General features: G+C 40.4%; 1 protein-coding gene across 4 annotated transcripts in view; it reads left to right on the top strand.

Moving 5' to 3' along the window:
• The window catches only part of sardh (sarcosine dehydrogenase), a 48,537-nt gene that overhangs the window by 23,449 nt on the left and 4,167 nt on the right, over positions 1–20,921 (top strand). For all 4 annotated transcript variants that reach the window (XR_010668992.1, XM_020638094.3, XM_020638095.3 and 1 more), the window contains exons 13-21: positions 5,114–5,197; positions 5,428–5,541; positions 5,886–6,024; positions 7,773–7,886; positions 9,274–9,421; positions 15,138–15,231; positions 17,355–17,517; positions 17,718–17,886; positions 18,630–18,765. Coding sequence is in view for 3 of the 4 variants with exons in the window: in XM_020638094.3 (XP_020493750.2) it covers positions 5,114–5,197; positions 5,428–5,541; positions 5,886–6,024; positions 7,773–7,886; positions 9,274–9,421; positions 15,138–15,231; positions 17,355–17,517; positions 17,718–17,886; positions 18,630–18,765 (1,161 nt within the window). In the remaining variant the exon portion in view is untranslated. The remainder of the gene's footprint in view (positions 1–5,113; positions 5,198–5,427; positions 5,542–5,885; positions 6,025–7,772; positions 7,887–9,273; positions 9,422–15,137; positions 15,232–17,354; positions 17,518–17,717; positions 17,887–18,629; positions 18,766–20,921) is intronic.

The following is a 20,921-nucleotide window of genomic DNA, read 5'->3' as shown; positions in this document are numbered from 1 at the left end:
TGTCTTTCATCTGTTATTTTCTCTTTTTGACATCCTCCCCCAACACAATTTCCTCTTCTATTCATCCCGCTATTCATACTAAATCTATTTCTGACTTTCTTTCTTCCTGTCATTGCCATCGTCTTTGTTCTTGTCACAATCTATTTTTCTGTGTGAGAGAACAAGAGATGCTTTTGTATCTTTCTCTCTATTAACCTCTGTAACCTTTGCGTCTGATTGGATCATTGAGACAAGTGCTTGGTGATAAATCAACAAATCAACAAACAATGCTGCTGCCGGGGTTGTGCAGGCTTGAACATCTTTGTGCCCACAAAAAGAAGAGAGTACACTTCATTTACTGATACTATAAATCAGATTAAAGCAGGGGTGTGTCCAGGGGGGAAACAGGGGTGGCATGCCCCCCCAACAAAAATCTGATTCAAACCACTCTTGGAACTTTTTGGCTATCATCTGATTGCTGATGCCTCTGGGAACTTTGGCTAACGTCTCAGTTAGTCTGGTCTATCCGAGCATTAGAGTTAAACGACATCAAGCTAAGACTTCCTATTCTGTACACTGCATTTTTTACAGTCCATTTAGCATCTTTAGAGCTATTGTGTGTTCAGACCAAAGCAAAGCTAAATTCTCCCCTCCAGATATGTCTGAAAAGTAAAGGCTGTCATTTCTTGGTTCATTAAGTTCCCCGGAGGAGTGCCCTTTCATACGTTTCTGGTGAGTCTATAGCCCTCTTCAGACTTTGTTTCCGCCTAAAGCGCTGTAACTTAGGTCAGCCGCCACAACACATCTTTGCACATTCATATTGATTCAGCGATGGAGCCAAATCTTGTCCCAGTCTTGAAAAGAAACTGCTTTACTTGAAATCAACGGGGTCTTAAGTTTGCTGAAATAACATCATGGTTCCGATTTATAAAAAAGCAAAATCCAAGCCATGTCATTTCTGTTCTCATGATGGGAAGAAAAAATGCTTTTTTTTTTACAATGGAGGTCTGATGGATCAATAAATGGAAAGGGAATTTTTGCACATTTTTGTGTGAACGCACAAACTTGTTGTCTCCCCTGCATCATTAAGCACTTCAGTTTGGCCTCCATAGTCGTAAACGTCTGGAAACCAGCCAGTATTTAGGTTGCTAATAAGAGTCTAGAATCACTTTTCATGTCAGGGTATCTAATATAAGATATGTGTGATACATTGGTTTTGCAAAGATATCAGGTTTGTTCTGACACCCGCTTATTTCTTTTGTCGGTCTTCCCCTTTCTCTCTCTCTCTCTCTCTCTCTCTCTCTCTCTCTCTCTCTCTCTCTCTCTCTCTCTCTCTCTCTCTCTCTCTCTCTCTCTCTCTCAGCAGACAGCAGTTAGCGGGGTAACTTATCCCCAGCAGCTACATTTATTAATGTGCTCCTCGCCAACATGACTATAAGTGATACACTTAGCTTCTGAAGCCTGGTCCTGAATGTCTTTCAGCTTCCCTTCTCTCCTCAGCCTGACACAAACTCTTAATGGGCCTCGTCACCATATTTTATGCATTAATGACCCACTTAGCCCTACTTTCCTGTTTCAGACTTCATTTACCTTTAACTGTTGCAATTTCTACACCCACTCACGCGTACAGGCATTCTTTCAGAGCAGATTACTGTCACACAAATTGCATTAGCTATGTTGTAGATGTATTTGTGGTGCATTCTTAAAGCTCGTGTTATTTAGCTTCCCTGACACATTTCATGCTTAGTTAACTAGATTTCCCCAAAAAGGCTTTTTTAAAGATTTGGTACAGAATGAGAAAACACATCTTGTTAGTTAGTTTGTTAGTCTTTCGTTGTTTATTGTGTGTCCTCAAAAAATTTTAATGTTCATAAGAAAAGAACAGAAGAACATAAAATGTACTTTTAATTAGGAGCCTAGGCTACTTTATAGTTTTTTGTTGGTTCAAAAAAGAACCTGGATTTGATACCAGAACCAGAAATGTCTCTAAAACATTCTTTATGGGGAATAGTTAACAACAACAATGTGGTGTTAGCTTAGAGCATAGGCATTGGCAAAGCTAGCTAAATGCTCGCAAGCAGTGTTTTACATTTCACACATTTTAAGGCTGTGCTTTTTCAATTTGAGTGAATAAGATATTAAACGGTAAAAACACCAAATTAAGTAGTTTTATTTGAAGGATAAGACTTTCTGCAGTTTTACTGGGAGGACACAGCAAGTCAGAAGCTGTCGTCATCTTTAGCTTAGCCTGTTTTTAGGTAAGGATTGCTTCATTGACCAGAGCGTACCAAACAACAACATGATAGTAATCACTGAACATATTTCCAGTTAGCAGGGAGTTATCCAGTTAATAAAAGACATGGTTAATATGTTTATTGTGTTCTCTCTTTTCATACAGTAGTATCAGATGGGTGCTTTATATCAATCAATAAGGAAATCTAGAAATCGAAATACGATAAGAACATTTTTTAAACAAGTTGCATTTTTTGTTTGTATTCTCCCAGCAATGTAGATTTTTTGTTGTTCTATTTGATACTGAAGGGGACATAAAATGGACGTAAAATATGTAGAATTTTATTACAATGTTTACATTAAAATATCTGGACTAAACCTATGTTATATATTTTTTTGTTGAGTACTGGGAATACTTCAATTATTTTTTCAACAGTTGTCAAAATCTGTTATTTTTTAGTTGTAATGGGACGTGTCTTGCCATGACAGACACAACAGTTTATCGTTGCCGTGGAAACACTGGATGTTACGTCAAAGACTGCCGTATAAGGAAGCGTGAGCTGCTACAGAAAGCTGCCATACTGTTGCTGTATGTGCTGCGTTGATAAAAAAAAAAGTCATGTAAATTATACTTGGATTATACAACTCGGAGTTTGTTTTCATCGGGGATGGGGGTCGCAGAGATAATCACTCCCATGATTCCCCACCAGCATCGACGTCGTCTTTTGTTGTTGTTTTGTTTGAGAGCCCCCTAGCAAAGGGATTGACATACTGTGCATTTAAAATCTATAATCGGCAGCTCATTTGAAGTTTTTATTTTTATCACTTCCTGTTCTGTATTAACTGTACACACATAAAACCTTTGGCTATACTAAAGTTGTAAAAAAAAAAAAAAAAAAAATCCAGGAACGTTATGAGGTGAAAACCTGTTAAAACAACCCCGCCCCCACACATTCCCTCTTGGGGTACATGTATCTGTTGGCTTCTTCTCTAGAACAGCAGTTTCATCACATTTCAGCCCCCAGATTAACACTTCCACTGATTGATGTGATGTGTGCTACATGTAGCAATTCATGCACATAAAAGGGCTCAACAGGAAGCTTCATACAAAGATGTTTCTGCAATTTTGTGTGAAAACTCTTCACAAAGTTTTACAGGTTGTTTTGAATCCAGGCCTTTAGTTTCTATATTTCTAGAATTGTATTTATTCATAACATGTATGTAAACTAAGACTCAGTAGAACTTATTAGCATGCAGTGTTTATAAAGTGTCTTTGGCAGATCTAGTGCTCTTTTGTACAGCACTGTAAGATTAAGAAATCATTCCCAAACGCAACAGCTTTTTATACTGGCCCTAAAACATAATTTGCTTTAAACGAGGTACAGTTTCAATAATAATGACTTCTGATCAATATGATTAAATCATTTTATGTTAGCCAGCCACATTACAGAAAGCTTAAAAAGACAGAAATGACTGCTCACAGTTAGACAGACTTGTAGCTCAAAGAAGAGTGTGCAGAGTCCCTGCAAGGCTGGGTTGGTCCAACCCTTGGCTGCAAGCCCATTAGACCCCTACTAATCACTTGTAGAGGGCCATCACCTAGCAACTAGCCTTCCTACTGTCAGACATTGAGAAATGTTAGGGTGTTAGAGAGCAGAAGGCCAACGCTGAGAGACTTATTATTATTTTTTGAATGAGCTCATTTTCGCTGCACTCGCTCTTGCCCCTAATCAAGACAACATGTTTTAATGCAAAGAGGTGCTTAAGGCGTTGATCTTCCAATAACACTGTCCCTGTGCGAATTATGAGACACGTCTTCTTTTTGGAGATTATTTCAGAGCACAACCGAGCAGTCTCTGACACTGCTGCTCACACATTTTCTCCACCTCAGTAGCACAGATGGTAAATATAGCTTGGTGTGGGAAGTTTTGGCAAGAGACAGCTAGCTGCCTGCTAGGAGGAGAGCATAGCAGAACATACCTACCAAATGTGGGCGACTGTCAGTTTTAACTAGCAGGATGGTGAGCTCTGAAGTATCTCATTGTAACACTGGTCAAGACATGAGGAATTTGCACATATATATATATACACTCATCTGCCACTTTATTTGGTACACCTTACTAGTACCGGGTTGGACCCCCGTTTATTGCCTTCAGAACTGCCTTAATTCCCTCGTAGCATAGATTCAACAAGGTGCTGGAAACATTCCTCAGACATTTTGCTTCATGTTAACATGATGGCATCACACAGTTGCTGCAGAGTTGTCGGCTGCACATCCATGAGAGGAATCTCCCGTTACACCACATCCCAAAGGTGCTCTATTGGAATAAGATCTGGTGACTGTGGAGGCCATTTGAGTACAGTGAACTCATTGTCATGTTAAAAAAAAAAGTTTGAGATGATATGAGCTTTGTGACATGTGGCATGTTATCCTGCTTGAAGTAGCCATCAGAAGATGGGTACACTGTGGTCATACAGAGATGGACATGGTCAGCAACAATACTGGACATGTTGTGCATTAAGAGGTGCTCGTCTGCATACCTTGGTTGTAACAAGTGTTTATTTTAGTGCAATTTGTGAAAGGGTTAATGATGATTCTGATTTTGAACTGAACTATTTTCCTGCCTAAAATTTAATCCAGTTGACTTTTGTCATGGCCCAAAATGTGGTGGAGCAAGATTGTGTTCAGTAGTGGGGATATAAAGAGTGTAGTTTCTGAATATAAGACTAAAATAATTTAAGTTTTTTCAACTTGCACTCAAAAAAGATCGTATGAAAAATATTTATTTTCTCAACATTTAGTGAAGTGTTCCCAAAGGAAACACTAGGTAGTCGGCTGTCTTGACGTCTGGTGCTCTCTGTTCTGATTTTATCTCTGCATGTGTGTGATTATTTGTTTTAGGTGTTGACGGAGCAGGGCTGCGTGTTCCAGGAGAGACACGGCTGGGAAAGACCTGGCTGGTTCAACAAAGACGCGCCTGCTCCTGTGAGACACGCACATTCAAATTTCACACATTTACTGTACTCAGAAACCTGCAAGCTGTTAATTTATTTACATCCACATATTCACAGAAGGAACCTTGGAAAAACATCAATAGCAAGGATGCTACTTTTATTACAATGACACGGTGTCTTGCCAAATTCTTTGTCCTCCTGCCTTTGTTCTTTGAAACTTTGATAATTAATTTACCTTTTTTTCACTTTATTATTCCAAAGGTTAAAGACTATGATTATTATGGAGCTTATGATAACAAGAGGAACGTGAACTACAAATACAATGAACTGCTGGGCAAAGAGTACACCTTTGACTTCCCTCCACATCATGACGTGGTAAGATGCTGATCATGAAAGTGTAAAAATGTTCTTCATTGACAAGAAAAACTTTATGGAAACATCCCTGACTCTCTGTTTTGTCAAACAATTACAATTCAAAGGGGGAAAAGAACATCATGTTCAGAAATAACAGCACAGTTTGAGAGAACAGTCAGTGAGGTTTAGGGCACAAAACGTGCTTTCTGGCAAAACGTTATAACAAAACCTCTTTGACTCTTTGATTTGACTCTGAAAATATGCAGTCATCTTGTCGTGTTTGGCAAAGAGACGACACACTTTGGTTTAAAGTTTGGTTTGTGATATTAGATTCGTGTGTTGTGCCTTTTTAAAAAAAAATGCAGATTAAGAGCGAGTGCCTCTCATGTAGACACGGCGTGGCTGTGTTTGACATGTCCTACTTTGGAAAGTTCTATCTCTCCGGACCAGATGCCAAGAAGGCGGCTGATTGGCTGTTTACCGCTGATGTCAACAAGAAGCCAGGTCAGTGTGCTAAAGCAAGAACATACACACACACACAAATACGCGCTCAGGCACAGACAGATGGGAAATAAGATTGACAGGAGGTTGGATAGATGGATGGAGAGACTATTGAGATGCCAACACTGAAAAAAAAACAGTCAACTCATCCATGTAGTGTCTACTAACTCTAAATGTCAGTGTCTTAACTGTCAGAGCTTCTGTTGAAACTGGTTTCAGGGGAATCTGAGCTGCTGAATTCAGTTGTATCTTGTATCTTATGTGTGAAGATGTCGAAACAGGCAGAAGTCCAAATGCTCTTTATATTCTTCTGTCCTCTTATCTCACATTCCTACTTCCTCCACTGTCAGTACTCAATGCTGAATAGGAAAGATGGCCATGGCCCCTTAGAAACCTAGTCCATAACATAAATTAACTTTGTACATGTTTTTCCTAAATACTTAGTATTAAGAATTTAAAGTTTTAAGACACCCCCACAAGGCCGTTTTTGCCCCTCGGTTTGCCAGGCTAAATGGCAACAGAACCAACAGGTGTTGCAGCGATGGAAGCGGGCAAGACAACTGGTTCAGATGGAAGTGATTCTACCCGACCGAAAAAGCCTTGGCATATTTCTAATTATCTCCACGACCAGAAATGTGGGAAAACTAGGATCAATATTGGAGATGTTTTTGAAAAATGGAGAGAGGTTATAACGCAGAAAGGTTTCAAGACCGATGCAGAGCTGGATAAACACTGAAGCTTCTGTGTCTGTGACATGGCAACCTGTGTGCACATCGACAATAAGGAGGAGGGGGCGGGGGGGGGGGCTCTCTATTGTTTTGAATTTGGACTGCGGTTACCATTTAAAACGATAGGTGTCAGAGTTACACACTGCTCCTTTAACACACAACAGGAAGTGTCTTAACCTGTGTGATACAATCCACAATTTATTTTCTTGCTTGTTTGATTGATGTCTTGCGCTACCTTCCAATGAATTATCCTGAACCAATAATGACAGCCAGATCTCACCCACCTACGAATGTAGCTTTTAAAAATCTTGGCTTTCTTCAACGTGATAGATGATGCTTCAGCCAAGCCTGCTTTCTCAGCCTGTTTGAGGATCACTATCTGGTTCCTGTACCCAGATCTCGATATAGAGCAATTAGAGTGACCACACTTATAGTGAGCAACACATATACACACTTTTTTCCTTTTAATAGCAGTGACACAATGAAACAAAAACGTCTATCATTCATTGAATGTCAGACATGACTGGAGGACATTTAAATAGTGGCTTGTCACTGATTGAAATGTTGTGGTTTGTCTCTTGTAATTAGATTCGTATGGGCATAATTGTGACAGCTTGTTATTTGGTGTTCTTAGCAATCATTAGTTTTTGATGGGGTCTTATTTCAGACGTTTCCTTGGTAACTATTTTACTGAAAGAAAAGGTTGTCGAGGCAAGTCTAGTCCCTGGAGGAGTGTTGAAAGAGGTGTAAGTACACTTCACTTTATTAAAAATTCATTTTTATTCAGACAAGAGGGCTAGGAAAACACACACACTCACACACACACACACAAACCTTGCAAACCAAATAACTCACAAAGAATCAGTTAAAAATAATAAAATTAGAGCCTGACCTCAGATTTGGGTTCATTTTTTATTCAGAGGTTTCGTTGGCTTCGTTCCATGAAGCTACTCTCTTAAAGTTGGCCTACAAAGTCTGCTGTGAGAATTAATTGATAATGTGTTATGTGTTGGTGTGTTTCAGGCTCCACTGTGTATACCTGCATGCTGAATAAGAGAGGAGGGGCGGAGGCTGACCTGACAGTAAGCAGGCTGGAGGCCGGCGCTGCCAACCTGCCACTGGCACCGGAGTCTAATGGTAGGAAACAGTGTTTGTGTGTAATAATAAATACCTCCTACACTTGAATATGAACTGCTGTCTTTGTTAGACTTCCATCATTCCACCCATGTCATGCCTTTATTGTTATTGTTGTATTTTCTACTGTTGGCTGAAACATCGTTCACTCTTCACTTAACTCATTTTGAATTGATTGTTGTGTTGTATTTATTGCTCTCACTCCCGGTCTATCATTGCGTTAAATCCGTTGCATTCATTGTTATTTTCTTCTACTTTTCCGCCCATTTATTCATTTGTTTTCCTTATATCACCTTCAATTTAATTAAATCAATGACATTTTATATTTTTAAAATCTACCATCCATCATTGTCCACACATCTTTTCAACATGAATCGCTCTCATTGACGTCCTCATTACTGCTTATTGATAGTAAGTAAGGAAGATGTTATGCATGAATTATGATCTTAAAATGCTTTTGCTTACTTCTACCTTATAAGGGCCATACTAAGTTAATGTAGAATAAAGTACTAATATATGCTCAATAAGCCGCCAGTATGCTTTTTTTCAGGGAGAGAGAGAGGGGAATGACATGCGGGAAAGATGCCACAGGTTGGATTCAAACCTGGGCCGCCTGCTTGGAGGACCATAGCCTCCATACATGTGGCGCGTGCACTAACCACTGCGCCACCAGCGCCCGACCTCTTTATTTTTTCAACATTTTAAACATGCATACATAATCCCCAAAGAGAGAACTTAAAGACTTTTTCAACACAATTGCTGATGCAAAACTCAGAACTCCTTATAAATGAAATATTTAAAATTCAAAAGAAGACTTTGGTTAGCTTTGGTTTGAAGGATTGGTTAATAAGAGAAGAGGATGAGATTAAAGATGCAACATACATATATCCACTTCAGCAGAATCCCCTGAAAATAATGAATGAAAGCGTGTGATCAGGGGTCAACGTAAACACTGCGTCTGCACTTTGAGACCAGATGGTGCATCGACTGATTGTTCCAGATCAAAAGAGAAAATTGTGTTTATTTAAGAAAATTACCATCTTAGGTAGAAAGTAAAAATCGTGCAATACATGCTCTTGAATATTCCCTCACAAAGAGAGCTACAGGTAACACCACTTATTCAACTTATTTAGCTTTACATTTGCTTCATAAATAATTCTAGTTAATTAATTTACGAGTTGATTAGAAATCAAATGCTCATACTTTGAACAACAGCTTCATGTTTAAGTCATTTCCCAATCAAAACTTTAAAATGTGTTTGTTCTATGAACTTTAACGCAACCTTTGACTTAAGTTTGTTTGTATTATTTCCTTTGCTACTCAAAGTGTCTAGTCAGTCTAGTTTTTTCTTTTTTAATTACCTCTTTCCTCTCCTGCCTTTTTTTTCCAGGTGACGTGTACTACCTGGCCATCGGAGGAGGTGTAGCCGAACACAACTGGAACCACATCAGAACCGTTCTTCAGGATCAAGGCTTTCACTGCCGGCTGACGGACCACTCTGAGGACATGGGGATGATCAGCATCCAGGGACCCAAGAGGTGAGTAGAGGAAAAGAAGGCTAACAGTGAAACGTGGGAGTGATTTATATATATCCAGGGGAGAACAGGACCAAATAGAGAGGGCAGAGGAGAGGGGAAAAGAAAGAAAGTGATGAGTCAAAAGTAAGGGTAAAGATACACATCCTAGACTCTAGAGGTGAGAATCAGGGTGGATTGATTAGAGGGAGGACAGGTTAAGAGTGTCTTCTAAAGACTTGGCTGGAGACGGGAGCAGGGAGGTTCATGGGTCATTCTGCAGGATTTTGTTTTACGACACTTGGGTCAGAGTTCTATGACATTAAAAGGCTTGAATTATAGAAGGACATAATGATGAGTCACAGAGTCAACAGCAGCTGTATTACACCCTGTGTGGACCCGAGAGGTGACAGAAACAACATTTGGGTGAATTGATTCAACCATTAAGTGAATGAATGGTCATGCTGTTACCATGCTATTTTTAGCGGCTTAACTCTTGAGTCCTCATATGTTGGGTTCTTCTAATACTGCGTCTGGTCAGGTACAGATTTTTTTTTCCTATATGTATATGGACTTGGGGTAAATTACACCGCATGTCACCTACCTATTCACACCCATTGACACACTGATGTGTCCGTCCGGATGAGAGACGTCGACTCTACACAGCCGCTCCTTGAATGTAGCCTCATGAAAAAAAACAAAAAAAAAACAGATGTAGCCTTGATTCAAATACTGAAGGTCCTGGCTCAAAACCATCACATTTGTAAACCTTAATTATTCATATGATACGGAGAAAGGCTTAATGAAGACAGTGTCACCTCTAAAAGATATAAGTGGATCAACTACCTACTTGGTGCATGTTAGGTAGCGGGTTGTTTCTGCTGATGATGAAATCGGGAAACAGACTTAGGATTTATTCAGCCGAGGTCAGACAACAGCAACAGAACACAAATGGCTGAAAGAGTTTTTTCATGTTAACAGCCTTGATTATATTCTGCGAGAAGGTCACTTCTGGGTATACTTCTAAAAGGCTATAAAAGATGACTTTACCTTGACTTGTAAATGTCAGGCATACATTTCAGTCTGAGCAAACATTGTTTCATTTTTAAGCTCACAACGTACACTTGGCTCCTATCCAAATATAGATCTGCTGCTATGAGAGGCTCACACATGCGGTTACATCTACACAGAGCTAAAGGATAGACTGAGTTTAAATGATACATCCACAAAATCAGCAAAAATCCATGAATATGTGAAAACACATACTAACGGTGCACATACAGAAACTCTCAGAGCACCTGTTACATGAGTGTAACACAGAGGAGCTTCCTCCCTCACTAGCAGTCTCTCTGGCTGTGCAAAGACACAAGCTTCAGAGAGTGCATTAACCAACAGAGAAGTTTAATGCTGGCTTGTAATGCTGTTTCTTTTTCATTTATCGTCTTTTTAGCTACAGCTGGTATGCTCTTTTGCTCGTGACATTCATTTGAGCCATTGATAGTGACAGTTAGCGGCATGTAACATGGCTGTGGGAGAGGGTGATGACGTTTATATAACGCAACCAGTGAGCGACCAGTGCCATGGTCGTGCATGTAATGAGGCTGCTTCCTACTTTTCCCTGTTGCCTGTATGTTCTTCTCCGCTCTAAAGTTAATACTGTTTATACAATCAATTAGACACCACACAGCAAAAAGGGTCATTACAGCTTTGGACTTTGATACGCTCACAATCTTGGATTTCTTAACATTACGACCGCAACACCCTTTTCACGTCATCTCCTGCCTCCTGAGACCCCCCCCCCCCCCCCCCCCCCCGCACCCCTCCATCTCCCTCTTGTTAAAACGGGGACACTCCACACTGTGAGGTACATTTGTTTATAACAACTTTCTCATATTTTGTGGGCTGGCTTGTCTGGAATTTTTCTTGTAACTTTTTGGAGTGTGTAAGATAAGATAATCCTGAATTCATCTCACAATGGAGACATTTACGTGGAAACAGCTCTGCTTGTTTTTTTTGATTGATATGCTTGAAAGAGACGCCAAGAGTGAAAAGATACCACATTTGTTATTGCAAGAGTGACGTGAATCTTTGGATCCTGACAACTTCTGTGCTTGGATTTGGAGTCAGCCAAAGCAGTGGAGCCGTTTTATAACAAAGGAAAAGAAAAGGGAAGCGTTCTAATCACTAATGTAAGAATGCAGAATTGTTTTAGGATAACTTTATCTTTAACTTCAGTCTCAAATCTTACCACAAACATTGGACTCTAGATTGTCATATTGGGATGGTTATAGATTTCCTACAGGGATCTGATCTGTTCACCTGAGCAGCCTGCCACCATGACTCCCTTATCTGAACCCGAGAGTAGAAACTTTAAAGAGCTTAGAGTCTCAAACTTTGCTTCAAAATAGATAAACTGTATTTAAAATAGGTTTGGTGAAATGATTCAGATTAGCAGGGATCTAAAGCTGCAGATTTTGGATCCCCTTAACGAGGACAAGCAGGGATTATGAAGAGACAGCTGTCTGCTATATGAACGCTGTCAAACACAGGATTTCTGTGTGAAAGAGGTATAGCTGTCAGCTCAACTTTGTGCTCTTGTGTCTGTTTGTCATAGATGATGTTCACCGTATTAGTCTCTTTGATACGCTTGTGTCCTTCATCGCAGCAGGAGGAATAGTGTTCCTCACAGGTGAAAATAACTCTGCACATGTGGCTGCAGTCCAATGTGGGACTTTCTTCTCCCTTCCTACAGCTTTTTCTTTGTTCTTCACTCGCAGCGAAAGCCGTTGCACCTTTACCTCTGCCTGCTCTCACTCTCTGAACTCCTCATCTCTCTTTCCTCCTCTCTCTCTCTCTCTCTCTCTCTCTCTCTCTCTCTCTCTCCCCTCCACCTCACCACACTTTGTCTTTGTTCTTCCTTCTTACCGGCAGCAGGGTTAGGCCACTCTGTGTGGGCTCTGTCGATTTTTTTATTTTTTTATTTTTTTTTCTCTTTCCTTTCCTCCTTGAGGCTTTTTTTTTTCCTAATCTTCTGCTCTCTCAACTTTCTTATTGCTCTTTATGTCTCTCTAGGTCTTATCGTCATTTGTCTCACTCTCTCCTCCCGTGTCCTCCGTTTTGCTCAACGGGCATCCTTTTTTGCTTTTATTGCGTACACAAAATCAGAAATTGAGTGCGTCAGTGGCATCAGAAGTCCTTTTATATGTGTGTGTTTATTTCCATTACATGTATACACACACATAATAGCATGCTGATTACTGAACTCGTTGGGTTTTTTGTGTGCATCCAGAACGCAATCAGCTTGTTAGAATCAGTAGTTGCATCAGTGTATGTTTCCCATTGATCACATAAAGAATATTGGCGTTTCAATCCTCTGCACAGTATCTTAATTATTCTCCCCTCCTCCTCCTCCTCCTTCTTATTGTTTATGCCACAAATGAGGAATTACAGAAAATCGTCCCTTAAATGTTTGGGTATTGTTTTCTCCCTCAAGCTAATTCATCTTTTTAAAGCTCAAGGAGAGACGGAGAGTTCTTCAGAGAGGCGGAGGTCTGTAAACTCGTTGCTTTTTCTCTCGCACGGAGGGTAACGCTGCTGCTACACATCGTTAGCTTTCTTATTATGAACCTTTAGCTTTATATATGAAACGATGTGATATCGTCTAAGAGAGCTTCGTTGTGTGTGTGTGTGTGTGTGTGTGTGTGTGTGTGCATGTTCTGAGACACAGTTGAGAGCCGCAGTTAAGTGGCAAGTCCAAGGAACAAATTGGTGGTTGCAAGACTGCCTCACCACACACACACACACACACACACACACACACACAACACACACACACACACACACACACACACACACACATTCAGTGATCATATATGGCTAATTGGCCTTCCTCACGGCCTTCTTGAGTTCAGCAAGCAAAGCAATCTTATGCAAAGACAGAAATGAGAGAACAGCCTAAAGAAAACATCCGTCCGTGCATCATCACATTACGGCACGCATGCGTTTATGCAAGAGCTATTTGATTCACATAAAAAAAAAAAAAAAAAAAACAACCTGCAGTGCCATACACACATCGTTCTGCATCTTTCTATGACCGCATTGATCGCTTGTTGGAAGAAAGAAAAGTGCACCCACACAGATGCACAAAATACGTAACATGAACCCTTCCCCAAATATCTTCATCCCTGGCTTCCTGCCACACCGTAGCAAAAATATCCTCCAGAAAAGGCCCGCACCTTCCCACTCACACACGTACCAGCAGCAAAGTAAGCTAAACTTAGTCCGTTTTAGCAGCAAAGTAAGCTAAACTTAGTCCGTTTTCTTTCTGATGACTCATCTTTATGTAATACTGAGTGTGTGTTTGTGGGAGAGGGAGGAGATGGATCATTTTCTACAACAATAAAAAAACAAACAGGTGATGCTTTTGTATTTTCTCTAAATAAACAAGATGTCCATTTGAAATAATGAGCTGATTGTGTTTTCATAAAACACATAGATAAAGCATTTAACAAAAGTCAACAATGTAAGTACTATGGCATTATTACCCTCTTTACTTGATATCGATCTATGCAAACAAGCTTAATTTACATATTCTATTGTCATGTTATTTCATTATTTTTGCACCACTCACCACTGCGCCTCGTCTTCTTCAGCCTGGTCCATGTTAAGTATTTGCGTTTTTTGTGTTTATTGTTGATATTTCATGTTAAACGTTTGTACATAGAGAGCACAGTTCACCGAAACTAAATTCAAGTCAAAGTCCTCGTGTGTGTGTGTGTGTGTGTGTGTGTGTGTGTGTGTGTGTGTGTGTGTTGTGTGTGTGTGTGTGTGTGTGTGTGTGTGTGTGTGTGTGTGTGTGTGTGTGTGTGTGTGTGTGTGTGTGTGTGTGTGTGTGTGTGTGAGAGCATACCTAGCCAATAAAGCTGACTCTGATTCTAATAATATGGAAATAAGGGCAATATGTTTAATTCCTGGAAAATGTGATAGATGAACAACACATTTTCAAAACACACATTAACATTATTTTATCAAAGCTGACACAATAGCCTGGCTTTCTAAGTGCTGCTTTTTCTTCTCTTTATTTACAAGATCAATATTTTGTTCCCTCTCTGTGTTGGACTGTGGAGATGTAATTCACTCTTTAAGGAGAGATCAGCACTCATATTTATTTATTCATAAGTTGATTTTTACAACAACAACAAAAACCCTATATCTCAGCTCTACTTACTTTAAACTCAGGTAGCAATGCGGTCATGGCTCGCCCTTAAAGGTTTTTAAAGATCACTCAGTCAGGAAGACTTTCCTTCTATCCGTGTGCCCCATTTCATTCTTATTTGTAGGAAAGAATGTCAGCTGACCCCATTACACCACTGTGACAATTCAAAGAGTTTAACTTGCTGTTCTTATAGATTTTGATTGTTATTCTCTTATATTTCTTATAGATAAAGTGAGTAATTTATCTGTCCATTTTTAAGCTCTTTAATATTTTCACTTGTCCTTGTTTTTGTTTTGTTTTTTTACATTTTCTTTATTTGTACTCTCTAGCTTCCCCTGATGACTTCATTTGCTTCTGATCTATTGTTGTCTGTACCTCTGCTCCATTGACACTGAGGGGTCTCCCTCAATGTAATATCCAAGATATAAACTTATAAATGATAATCATGATTGTCTAAAATCTGTTCTGAAAAATGTTTCTGTGTTGTCCCCCCCCCCCCCCCCCCCCCCCCTTCTTTCTGTGCAGCCGGGAGGTCCTTCAGGAGGTGTTGGACACAGACCTGAGCAACGATGCTTTCCCCTTCTCCACCCACAAAGTCGTCAAGGCAGCAGGGCATTGGGCAAGAACACACACACACACACACACACACACACACACACACACACACACACACACACAAATATCGTAAACGTTTGGTGGCTTAACTCGTTCCTACGGCAATACAAATTGGTCCGCTTCAGAATAACCCCTCCCAGAGATAGTGTGGTGTAAAATGCAGATAATAGAAAGGAAAAAAAAAAAAAAAAAAGTCAAATGATACCGTAGCCTTACTTTTATATCAAACCTGACCAAATGTTTTGTGACCCACTGCCGTTATCTTTTTCTACTTCTTCCCCTTCCAACTCTGAAATCTCATCAATTGCTATTTTAATCATCTGTTAAATCATTTATTTACATTTCAAACTGTATTCATCTTTTCATTTGCAAACAATCTAGCTGTTAGGTAACAAAGCCCTGCCCCCTCAGAATGACCTCTACAATGTTCCTGGCCTCAGATCAAAACAAGCGTGTTGTACCGACACACACACACACTGACGCACGCTGCGACACATATGTCCACACACACACACACACACACTCACTCACTGTCTTAGTTGCTGTTGCATGAATTATGCAACTCTCCGCTGATTGCAGGCAGCATCTTCTCAACGCTCTGCAGAAGTGTTTGTGTGTATGTGTGTTTGTGTGTGTGTGTGTTACTTGTGCTGTGTTCCAGCTGGTTGCCGGCCTTGTCTTGGTGACATTTTAATGGCTGCACGGCTGGAGAACAGAGCCTTCCCTCTGCCCTCTGCTCCCTTCACAGCTCATTACAGTATCTCTCCCTTTCTCTCTCTCTCTCTCTCTCTCTCTCTCTCTCTCTGTCTCTGTCTGTCTTTCTAACTTGCAAGTATAACTGAATGTACTTGCATGTTTATATGCATTTTTGTACTTGTGTCTGTGTCTGTGATTGATGTTTTGCCGGGTGAATGTTGACTGACAGGGTGCATGTGTTTCAGTGTGACGCCTGTGTATCTGCTTGAGTGCGTGTTGTGCATGATATCGGCTCTACATGTAATGTCCTCCTGAGAGTTTCATGGTGTACATATGGGGATGCAGAGTGATCCAGGGCTGTCCAGATGGCCTGGCCGTCACAGCACCCACTGGGAGAACTGTTGGAGATGGTTTCTCTCCTCATTTGACACTCCCTTCCTCCTTTTCATACTTGCTTGCCTTCCTTTCCTTTGCTTGTGAGCCTGTCTGCTTCAATAAAGGATTTATTGCGTTCTCATCACTGTGGTTTTAGTAAACATCTCAGTTTCTGGCTTTTGATTTATGCATCCTTTAGATAAAGGAAAAAAATACAGGATCAAACAGTTGGTGCATTTCATTTTTTTTTTTTAAATTGCAAATATAAACGAGAAGATGTACACCATGCAGTGTTTATGGATTTCACTTTTAAAAAGAGAAAGACTATGGTTGAGGGTTATTGATCCACACCTGCTGAGCAGCTACAGAGCGTTCCCGGGGACTACTTTCTCTGTTTACTCACAGCTGGAAACGTACTTTTGAAATGTCATTTTTAAAATTCAGTTGAATTCTTTTTGTTTTTTGGAAAGATGCACAAAGCACACATTCCTTTAAAGCAATGTAATTCCTACAGCTTGATTTAAAATCTCTACAGTGGAGGTTACATGTTTACATTGCCAGGAGTGGTAAGAGAAATTTGAGAAAATCACCACGGTTAAATATGGAAGTGTTTTTCCTTTTTTTATCTCCTTTCCGATGAAAACATTTCAGTCTTTTGTCCCCTCAGGCCGTGTCTCTTCCTCCTTCTCAGCATGGCTGCTCTTTGTGTTTCTTGTCACCTAACCTTTTTCATTTCCGCCTCCTTACCCCCAGAGGTGTTTCTGAATCTCTTTCAGGACCCAAAGCATTTATTGAACAACGTTCATTTCTAATAAAAGATTAAACTTTTCCTTCTGTGCAACTTATCTTATCTTTGTATCGATTCTATCTCAATTCTCCATTCTTGTTTTTTCTGGGCTTTTAGCTTTGCTCTCTTCAGCGTTAGCACAAGGGAAGTGTGTGTGTGTGTGTGTGTGTGTGTGTGTGTGTTGTGAATCACAAAGCACAAGCAGAGGCATGACAGCTTGAACCTCTCCTCATCCCTCTAAGCCTGCTCTCTACACCTTTCTGCTCCAGGTGCGAGCCATGCGTCTGTCATTTGTTGGAGAGCTCGGCTGGGAGCTGCACATTCCCAAAGACTCCTGTCTTCCTGTCTACCACGCCGTCATGGCCGCCGGTGCAAAGCACAGCATCATCAACTCAGGCTACAGAGCCATCGACTCGCTCAGCATAGAGAAAGGTAACTCTTAAAATGGGGTCAGCTTAAATATTATTCTAAACCAGAATAACTAAGTGCAGCTTTAACTTTTAAAAAGGAAAAGGCACAAATCTTCTCGAAAGCTCCAACTACTTTTTTTTTTAGACGTTCCTTCTTCTTATGTTCAGATTTCTTTTGATGCTTAATTGAGCTCAGTTAATTTCTCTTCCTGTCTTCATCAGGCTACAGACATTGGCACGCTGACCTTCGCCCTGATGACACACCCCTGGAGTCAGGATTAGCCTTCACCTGCAAACTGAAGAGTTCAATCCCCTTCCAGGGCCGTGATAGGCTGGAGAAACAGAAGGAGGAGGGGCTAAGGAGACGCATCGTCTGCTTCACCATTGACGAGTAATTAAATCCTGAGGCTACAGCCATACAGTACAAAAAATATCACAGTCATTGTGAGGAAAATAGCAGCGCTTCTGAAATAATCTCCATCCTTACAAACACGCCTGTTCATGCATATCACATGATCACTTTTATACACTTGGCAGGCACAAGCCGGAGTAAAAGGACGCAGACGTTCCTGCTCTGTGGTTGGTTGCTTGGATGCAGAAAATACAAATCAGGAGGGGGGAAAACAACATTTTTAAAGCTCCTGTGAGGAATTTTGAGCTGGTTATAAAAGAGACTTAAATGGATTCTGATGTCTCTTTATGACTTACAAAAGCAAACAAGATCATCTGCATGCAAGATAGTGATACAGTTGACTGTTCAAAAAGGAAGCAGGTTGAGATTTGTTAAACACTACCTACATATGTACAGAGCAAAATCAGAGAAACAAGTTCCACTTTGTCCACAGGGGGCGCCAATATCCCCACATACAAAAAGTTCCTCACTGGAGCTTTGATATAGCAGAGTTAGTTTGGGCTTCATTCTGTTTAAATGTCATACTAACACACAATCTGGGAATTTCTAACTCAAAGGAATGTCAGCTGTTTTTTTTTTTCAGAGTTTTGTGGCAGACTGTTCATGTAAATGAAGCAAAAGGGGAAAGAAACATGACGTGTTAAATTATTTAAGTGTTGTTACACACTACCTTATCTTTCTTTCTCTCTCTCTCTCTCTCTCTCTCTCTCTCTCTCTACCAGGAAAATCCCTATGTTCGGTCTGGAGGCCATATTCCGTAATGGTGTTCCCGTTGGTCACCTGCGGCGTTCTGACTATGGCTTCTTTATCGACAAAACTATCGGCTATGGATACATCCGCAGCCCAGATGGAGGAGTGGTAAAAGCCTTCAACATTTAATAATTACACATTTAACTACACACTTGCATCTAACCTCTCTTTTGTATCTCCTTTTTTTTCTTCCAAGACTCGAAAACACTCGCCAAAACCTTGACACGCTGCACTCACATTATCTTGGTTCAACTACTTCTAACTTAAACCTTCAATCCAAAGAGTTTAATCAAATCTAACATTTTGTTTTGGAACACCAATTACATACAACATACCATATTTCTGTGGTAAATTGTTCAGACAGTCAGTGTATCTGTATTGTCAGCTGTTTGTTCGGTCTTTCTACTCACTTCAAACTGACTTCAAAGTTTCATTGGCTAGCATGCAGCTCTTTGTTGATGTGTCTCTCCAGATAGTAACACAGACGCACACACACACACACACACACACACACAGACTAACAGATGTTACATCAAACAGGAGGATGGAAGCAGCCTAAGAGAACAGAGACACACAACAAAAAAGTGATTGCTTGAAGGGCTGTGCTCAAAAGCAGACTTATTTTGCATTCTGAAAAATAGAACAATCCTGCTGTGATTTGTCAGCGCATTTAGATCTGTATCAATGAGCATGTGCTCAGTAGACACACTAAATGTATGTGTGTGTGTGCGCGCATGTCCACACTCTGTCTGTGTGTCCGTGTGCGCATTTGTTTAAGATCCATCGAAGAGTTGTGACCAGCTAAACAACGCAGATTGACACTTGGCTTTGCGGAATTTTTCAGTTCAGAAATGCACTCAAACATTCACTCACACATACACTCACACATACACACACACACACACACACACACACACACACACACACACTCACAGGTCTGTAGTGTCTAGTCTGCTGTCACTCAGTATTACAGATCACATCCTCAAAAATCGCATCACTGGCCTCAGCAGAAATATGTATTTACTTCTGTTCTCAGAGACATGTAAGAGCCGGATCTCCGCTGTGTGCTTATTGCCTTTTGTTCTTTCCTTCTTTTCAATCATTACTTTCACTATATGTCTCACAGTTTTTTTTTCTGTCGGGGACGACATGTTGCAAATGTTGTACAACCCCCGAGAGCTGTAGCCTCTGAACATATAGGGCACATGCTTCAACTACTGAGCTAAAATTGGTGACCCCAAAATGCCAGTTTAAAGCATGAAATGCAATATCCTTAAAATCAGTCACAATTGCAGTCTAAGCAATCACATCAAACACATCACAAAGTCTGAGATTATAAATAAGGATAAGAATAATTATTTGCTAATAATAATAATAATTCTCACTCAGCATGAGTACATTTTTACCCCACAGATAGAGGCCTGGGTATTATGGCTACTTTTATGCTTTCAAAACATTTTGATGCAGAGGGGGGGAAACCTGCGCAAAAGGAGCCATAGGTCGGATTCGAATCCAAGCTTCCCGCTTTTAGTCTGAAAAAATGTAGGCTCCAAAAATGTCGAAAGTTTTCATGACAAAATGTCATCTTCAAAATAAGTATCAGCTGTATGTGCTGGTAATTCATATTACTTGATTTCTTTTAATATTCATGACTTAACACTGGTGTTCTAAAGGGTCGCTTTAATATTTAGGTATTTGAGGGTATATGTGGCAACACAGAATGTAGCCAATATGTATGTAAATTACATGTTTTTCTATCAGTTGGGGATGTAACTGACCTTCAATTCGAGATCATTGCTCAGTGTTCAAACTTAGACGAAGCCCCCTACATCCTCTCTCTGCTGTCATGTCGTATCTGTTAGACCTTTTAAGCTGGAGTAAGGGCAGCTTCGTCCCGAGCCTTTGACCATGATACTGGTCCCTTTAAAGCCTTCAACACGGATACAGTAAAAAAAACTAAAAAAAAAAAACTAAGTGGTGCTGAAAGAGAGCTGTGTGAGAGTGTGTGTGTGTGTGTGACAGAGAGACAGAGAGGCAGATGAGTGGAAGAGCTGCAGGGAGGGAAAAGGGAGTCAGTCAGTGAAAATTAGCTCTCTGGGTTATGAGGCATCTGACATTGACTCATGGCTGGATGAATTGCTCTCAGTGTTTTATAACTCTATGGCACTTCTCTTCTGTCACATATGAAGGCTGTGAGATTGTGCTGTGACAGTTGGGAGCCCTTTTTTTTTTTTTTTTTAACCAGGTGTTGGGATTTATTGGTC

Source organism: Labrus bergylta, chromosome 17 (assembly GCF_963930695.1).
Source record: "Labrus bergylta chromosome 17, fLabBer1.1, whole genome shotgun sequence".
Classification (NCBI taxonomy): domain Eukaryota; kingdom Metazoa; phylum Chordata; class Actinopteri; order Labriformes; family Labridae; genus Labrus; species Labrus bergylta.
Note: the sequence above shows the minus strand (reverse complement) of the source record. Positions and strands in the feature narration are given on the sequence as shown.